The 7,406-nt window shown below is 53.5% G+C and overlaps 1 protein-coding gene across 2 annotated transcripts in view; it reads left to right on the forward strand.

Annotated features, from left to right (window-relative positions):
- Nucleotides 1–4,593, forward strand: part of Nsmce1 (NSE1 homolog, SMC5-SMC6 complex component) — a 28,357-nt gene extending 23,764 nt beyond the window's left edge. For both annotated transcript variants that reach the window (XM_059267219.1, XM_059267222.1), the window contains exons 6-8: nt 2,941–3,057; nt 3,797–3,917; nt 4,369–4,593. In XM_059267219.1, coding sequence (XP_059123202.1) covers nt 2,941–3,057; nt 3,797–3,917; nt 4,369–4,448 — 318 coding nt within the window. In that variant the 3' untranslated portion in view covers nt 4,449–4,593. The remainder of the gene's footprint in view (nt 1–2,940; nt 3,058–3,796; nt 3,918–4,368) is intronic.
- Nucleotides 4,594–7,406: the final 2,813 nt, after the last annotated feature.

The following is a 7,406-nucleotide window of genomic DNA, read 5'->3' on the forward strand; positions in this document are numbered from 1 at the left end:
CAAAGAGGACATGCAGACAGTGGGTATGGGAGAGAAGCAGGCTTTGTGATGAAGCCTCCTGGCTGGTGTAAAGCAAATGCCCCAAGTTTTGTCCCATAAAAGGCACTGCTGTTTGCATAAGCCCAGGCCTGGACTCAGGTTGTCCTGTTGATCACAGCTCCGCCCTGACAAGAGCCCCAGCATATATCTGCTGGCAGTGCTGTGTTGTCCTCCACTTCTTAGGGAAGTCAGACCCATAGCCTGAGGCCACCATCTGTGGCCTCAGTTGCCCTTAACTTCCTCTCTGGGAACCTTGCTACAGTTCTAATCCTGGGTATCGGCTGGGAAGAGAGGTACGAGTGGCCATCGGGAGTGAGGACGAGCTTGGGGACATCCTGTGTGTCCCGTGATAGTGTGTGTTGAGCACAGCGTGGTGGTTGGCTCATGTTGACACTCTGTAGTCGTGAAGCCCAGGTAGCAGCCTGGTTAGGTGCCTGTAGCACACCAGTGACTCAGTCTCTTCTTGTCCTCTGGGCTGGGTTTGTCCATGTGGAATGTTCTTGGAGTGCTCTCTTTGAGGCAAACTTTTTGAGAGCAGGGCTTCTGACTTCATTGCCCTGTGGCAGACTGTGCCTGACACCTGTAGCACTCGATAAATGCTTCCTGAATGGGTGACTAGGCTAGCAGATGAAGTTCCAGAGACAGTGTACTTATAACTTACAGATGGTAGTAGAAACGTTTGCTCACTGTGGACAGATCTTTTTGCCCAGCTCTTTGCTGCTGAGAGGAAGGTTCCTACCTCCGGTGTCTTGAGGCCTACCTACCATGGTGTCCATGGCATCCAGGTCCTTCTGGTACCCTCCTTTCAGAATGGAGATGCTGGCTCTGCCTTCTGCAGGGAAAGCTGAGCTGTTACCTGGGCTTGATGTGAGTTCTGAAGAATTCTGGAGCTATGTGGAGGGGAGTGCTACAGAAACCAGTGTGCCAGCTGCCTCTGCCTTGGCACCCATCGGCCCCTCAATCTCCTCAGCCCTGCCACTGGGCACCTCTGGAGTTCTTGTTTACCGTGTACCTGGTGAAGGAAGGCATAGGCTCAGGCCGTAGAGTGTGTGGTTGGGAGAGCACTTCCTGGCTCCTCCACTGTCTCTGGCTGTGTTTTCTGGCCCAGACAGCCTGGGCAGGGCGGCTGTGAGTTCTGTGGGGGACCTTCTGAAGGACTGATGACTGGGTTGCTGGCTGGTCCCTGACCAGCCTTCCTGGGCAGCCAGTTCCTTGATCAGAGGGACTGAGTTTTACAGTCACCTTTAGCCTCAGAAATGCAGCCTGCATCTGCTAAGAAGGTTTCCCACATGTATCCCTCAAGGGCACTTTTCTGTCCTGGGGCCCTGGCTTGGCTCTGAGGTACTCTCAGCTGGGTGGTCCACTGGGAGGCTCTGGACTGGAGGGTGGTAAGTGCAGGCATCAGAGCCTGGTCCACCAGGGACTAGCCACATCTCCCCACATGCTAGGTTGGCTCCCTCTAGTGGGGTCTGGCCTCAAGAGCTGGGGAAGGTGGGTCATGGAGCTGGCTAAGTAGTGGGCTGCCCCAGTGGATCTGAGATCTTTGGGAGGTAACAGGCACTGGACGAGAGTCAGCCATGCTCCCACCACACCCGAGAAGGCTCCAAGTCTCTGTCTACCTAGCAATATCTACTGCTCAGGACTAGTCTCTGTGTACAAAGGCCTTCCTAGTTTTGAACTCCCTTCCCCTGCCCCCCTTCTCCTAGCCCACCTCCACTCACTTCTTTGGTTACCAGGCCCCTTCATAGATGGATCCCTGAGCTTCTGCCTTGGAAAGGAGCCCAGCATCCACAAGCACCTTCCCCACCATGTGGTGGGGTGGGAGGGAACTGAGGTGTGTAACTGTCCCAAACTCAAGTCAGCTCTGGCTATGAGAGACAGTGACAGCAGGAGGACCACTGGGGCTGTCTCCTCAGCCTCCCTCTACTTGGGTGCCATCAGCTTCCCTCGGGCCACCTCACATGCCCAGGACCACCAAGACTCCACGCTGGCTCTTCCAGCTTCTCATCAAAGAAGCAGGGATAGCTGTGAATGTGGCTGAGTCCACATTGCTGATTGTTGACTGTGATGAAACTCTTTCAGCAGACTTACCTCTGCCTGATAGGTGGCGGTGTTTGCTACCTAGTTATGTAACTGTACAGTTCCTGGGGAGTGGATTGTACACAGACACGGAGACCAGGAGGCCTGACTTCCTTTGGAGGCTCTGCCACTCACACCAATATGGGGGTTCCTTCCAGCTTCATTTGTAAAGTGACAGGGCTGGCAGTGATGTGGGAGCACTGGTGGGAAGGGATAGTAGAAGTAGGCATCTGGCTGGGGTTGTCTTGGGTCACCCATTGGGAGAATGCCTCTCTTACTTGGCCTCAGTCTTCCCTTGCTGAAGACACTGACTGTGACTCACTTGTGAGGCATCACATCTGTAAAGGTGAAGGGACTGTCCAAGGTCTAAGGGTAACAGGATCCTCACCTCCACTGTCTGATCATGGGGTTATCATATCTGTAAAGGTGAAGGGACCATCTGAGGTCTAGGGGTAACAGGATCCTCATCTCCACTGTCTGATCATGGGGTTATCATATCTGTAAAGGTGAAGGAACCGTCTGAGGTCTGAGGGTAACAAGATCCTCACCTCCACTATCTGATCATGGGGTTATCACATCTATAAAGGTGAAGGGACCGTCCGAGGTCTAAGGGTAACAGGATCCTCACCTCCACTGTCTTTTTGATCTCTACCTTAGTTTCCCTTTCGTGAAGTTTGGCTGAGGGGGCGTTGCTGACATTGGCTGGGATTGGTGACAGCCTGCAGTAACTAGAGCATCCAGACCTTGTCCTCCTGTACTCTGGGCCATAAGATCGGGGGAGTCAGCACTGAGCCAGTGTGTGGGTGTGTTGTGTCCCCGCAGAAGGAAGGGGAGTTCACCTTGCATGGCCGGGCCATCTTGGAGATGGAGCAGTTCATCCGAGAGACCTACCCGGATGCTGTGAAGATATGCAACATCTGCCACAGCCTCCTCATCCAGGTACTGATGATACAGTGGGAGCGGAGTCCTGATGCTCAGCCCACTGGGCCTACACTGTTATATCCCCCAGGAGCAGGCACCTTCTGGACAGGCCATGACACACTCACCTGCTGGTGCATCCCTAGTTCTCTCCCTGGGCATTCTGTTCTAGCCCAAGGTGCTTGTGGGTGTTGGCTGATAACTTTTCAGGAGAAAGAGTCTCTTAAGTCTTGGTAGCTCTGTGACAAATGTCTCTCTGTACCTACCATTCTGCTTCTCACTGCAGCTTTGCAGGCTTTCCCACCATTCAACCAGGCTGGGTGCCTATGTTTGCTTTTTTAAAATCTTGGGCAACCAGGCTTCATGCTGAGCTTCTGTGATGGTATCCACAGGTGCCTGTCATCTTTCCATGGTCAGACTCTTGGAGTCTGTGGCTTACTCCATGCTTGTGTTGATCTAAAGCATGTGATACATGTTGCCACTCAACCTACTGCAAAGCTCTATGTCTATACCTCCCACCTGGGGATCTCTGAGCAGCGAGCCTGAGTCTGGAGCTACAGGGACTTGGTGAAAGTGAGGTTTTCAGCTTCTCCCACCTGCGTCCACTTGTTCAAAATTCTGTAGTACAGGCCCTACAGTAGGCCTTGGGGTCTGGAAGTTTAAATCCTCCAGCCTGCTAGCTATTTTCTTGCAGCTTTTTGAAGGTTTGTGAAGTTGAGGGATGTCCTGGCTCCATGGTTATTGGCCATTCTTGTTTCAGGGTCAAAGCTGCGAGACGTGTGGTATTAGGATGCATTTGCCTTGTGTGGCCAAGTACTTCCAGTCCACCTCTGAACCACGCTGCCCACACTGTAACGACTATTGGCCCCATGACATACCAGGTACATGGCCCCCAGAGTGCCCAGGGGATAGGGTGGCCTTGTGATGGTCTCAGTTCTGAGGCTGGGCACCAAGAGTACCTTTGGAAGGAGGGCTGAGGAAGACTCCAAGCATGAAGGTCAGTGTTGGTGGCCTACTGATGCACAGGTGAAAGCTGACTGCCTGCCTTCTTCTAAAGGGCTCTAGAATCTACTAGAGACCCCAAGGCTTGTGAGAGTACCAAACAAGGCTTTCCTCATAGCCCTCCAGGAAGTGGGATGGGAAAGCTACTTCCCAGCTCCCTCAGTGAACTTTGCTGCCTGGCTCACGTGCTGGGGGAGGAGGGTTAGCAGTGAATATTACAGATAGGACAGGTCCTCTCCATGAGAAATAGCTATGGACGTCAGCTGTGTTCTGTGTGGTCAGTCCATTCATCATGCTACTCACTGTGTCTCCCTCCTGTTCTGTACACAGAAGTCTTCGACCCTGAGAAGGAGAGGGAGGCTGGCGTCTCCAAGTCGAGCAGAAAGTCCTTGCGGACTCGTCAGCACTAGCTGTGTCCTGCGTGGCTCCGGCTGTTGGTGGGCTGACCCTCGTGGCCCAGTTATCACAGGGGCCTGGCCAGCCACATGGCATATGAACTGCCTCCATTGTTAACTTTGCTCTTAACACATTTTTAGTAAATGTTTCCTGATGGTTGCTGTGCTCTGCAATCTAGAGCTTGTGTGGGGCTAGGTTCCCCATGGCGAGGAGTGAACAGAACGGCAGCCCTGGGCAGGTGTCTCTGTGTCTGGCTCTGGGTGGTTTTGCTTTTGTTGTGGTTTTGGTCCATGATCTTGGCCTTGGTGTCCACAGCTACAATAGCACCATACTCTGGTCCCAAATGCAGTAGCCCCTTGCAGGCTGGGCTGGACTTGATTTGTGCTGTTCCCATGGGGCCTTTTGTCCCCCATCTGCCCACCAGTTATTTCAGCTAGTAGCCTGAGAGTCAGTCCAGCCTCCTTGTCCCTGGCATCTACATCAGGGACATGGCATCTACATGTCCTGTCCAGCCCTTGCTGTTTGGTGTCCAAACCAGAGCACACCCCTCAGTTTAGCAGCTATATGGCAAGAAATCCATGGCTTGGGAGGCAGCCAGGGTCTGAGCTAGTGGGAGTAAGAGGCTAGCTCTCCTGGCGGTTTATCTGCATGGATAAGGGCCAGGGAGGACCCACCCAACCCATGTTGGGCGCCAGGTATGGTGAGAAATCCATGGAGTCTGTTTAAAGGACGAGGAATTTATTAGGGGATAAGAACTCACTACAGCACGAGAGATTTATTGTAGGGTCCTGGAAAGCCGAGCTATGGTCCATGCTGTTCTTCTGCCTGGTCTGTCTCAGCATCTAAAACCACGAGTGAGAGAACAGCGCGCGTGCATCTCAGGTCTTAAGCATCCCAAAAGGCCATGCCCCAGGGCATGTACTTTAAGGTCATAGACAGATAGAGCAGTTACCTGCTACATCTCTAGGGGCAGTGCTTCAAGATCATAGCCAGAATAGCTACCCACTACACAGCTGCTCTGCCTTTGGCTCCATTTCCCTTGACAGTCACATGCCACACCCTGCTGAGGCCCTGTTTTGATTTCAGATGACTGGGTTGAATTAGGACTCACAGTAATGGTTCTCACCCGCTCACCTCAGCCTGCCTTCCTTCCTTCCTCAGCTCCTCCCCTTTGGTCCCTGGGCTCACCACTGCAGTACCCAATACCCTTCCTTGATCTGCCACACTGTGGTTCCCTGCCTGCTTCTATTCTGCCCCAACATGTCAGAACCCATACTGGCCGAGATGAGGAAGGATCTGGCCATAGGTTCCTTCTAGAGGGGCTAGGCTGGTGGTTCCAGTGATGTCACACAGGTCACCCCATTTTTTGCCTCTGCTGAACTCGGGCAGAAAAGCAGAACCTGTCTAGAAAAGCCAGGGCTTGGAGTTGGGGCCTGTGGGTGGGGAGCGTGAGTCCCCAGTCCCAGGATGCCCTGCACCCTCAGAGTCTTCAAGGTGTAGCTCAGGGGTAGTCCCTGTAGCCCTGCCCTTAGGACTGCACTGGGCAAGGTGGCTCTTCGGTCCCTGCTTTGGGATGACCAGTGCCTGCCTGTCCTGTGTTGCAGTGTTACAGTTCAGGTGACCGAGGAGCTCTGGAGATAGTGCCTGTCCTGCCACCTGTCTCCCTGTCTCCAGCATTTTACCATGGTACCAACCAGTCAGTGTAAGCATCCCACATGGACCAACACTCCCCACCCAAGACCCTTACCATCCCAAAGCCTAGTCTGATGTCCATCTAGGCCTTTGCAGTCTGTCCTGCCCCCTCTGCCACTGCCCTCTGGTCCACTGGTGCCACTGGGTGGAAATCACTGACTGGACCAGGCTCCTCTTGCTTTCTTCAGCTCCCAGCCTTCCCACTTGCAGGTCTTTGTCTACACTGTGGCATCTCAAACCAGTTGGCCTCACCCGACTTCCAGCCCTGACCCTGTTCCAGCTCCGCTGTTCCTTCCTTTTCCTTTCCCAGGCCTGGTTGTCCCTCTTGGGGCTTGTCCTAGTTTACTTTTATTGATGTGATAAATACCATGACCAAAAGGAACTTGGGGAGGAGAGACTATTTCTCCTTACAGCTCGCAGTCCATCACGAAGGGGCAAAGAGCTCAAGGTACGAGAAAACTGGAGGCAGGAACTGAAGCAGAGGCCGTGGAGTGCTGCTTGCTGGCTTGTACTCTGTGGCTTGCTCAGCCTGCTCTCTCATACAACCCAGGATCACCTGCCCAGGGGTAACACTGCTCCTAGTGGGCTGGGCCCTCACATAGCAATCATAAATCAAGACCATGCCCCACAGACTTGCCTCAGGGCAGTCTGAAGACATTTTCTCAAATTGAGATTCCTCTTCCCAGATGACTAGCTTGTTGTCAACTTGACAACAAAAATCTCAAACAAAACCCAAGCAGGACAGGGCTGCTGTCCCTGCTGTTGGGAGTGGATCCTAACGCCAGCTGTCTGAGGTCCTGTTCTGTCCCTCATCATTTTCTCTTCCACTGTCACCACACAGACATGTCCCACCGGCCCCCCTTGCTGCCCTGTCCTAGCCTCTCACCCTGTCTGCTGCAGTTAGCTTGGTTCACGTTTATCGTATTTTGGTCTCGCTGACCCCTACTCCATGGTGTGTTCAACACCAAGACAAGAAGCCCACACAGCTGAGTGCCATGTCTCCAGTCCTGGCCCAGGACCATGGTGTGGAGCAGATCCCATGTGTGAGTGACAGGCTGATGGGTCTTCAGACTTGTTCTTTTCTTCGCTTTGAAGGGCCTGTTGGCTCTGTGGTTCCAAGCCAGCTTGAGAGTCCACACTCCCCAGTGAGCACAAGGCAGCCCTAAGGCGGGTTTCAGCAACCTTGGGACCTGCCCATAGGTACAGCCATTCCATCCTCCTTGCCTCCCACCTGGTGATGGCCATCTGCTGCTCTGCAGTGGCCAGGATAGTACTGAGCC

The sequence above is a fragment of the Peromyscus eremicus genome, chromosome 1 (genome assembly GCF_949786415.1).
Source record: "Peromyscus eremicus chromosome 1, PerEre_H2_v1, whole genome shotgun sequence".
NCBI lineage: Eukaryota > Metazoa > Chordata > Mammalia > Rodentia > Cricetidae > Peromyscus > Peromyscus eremicus.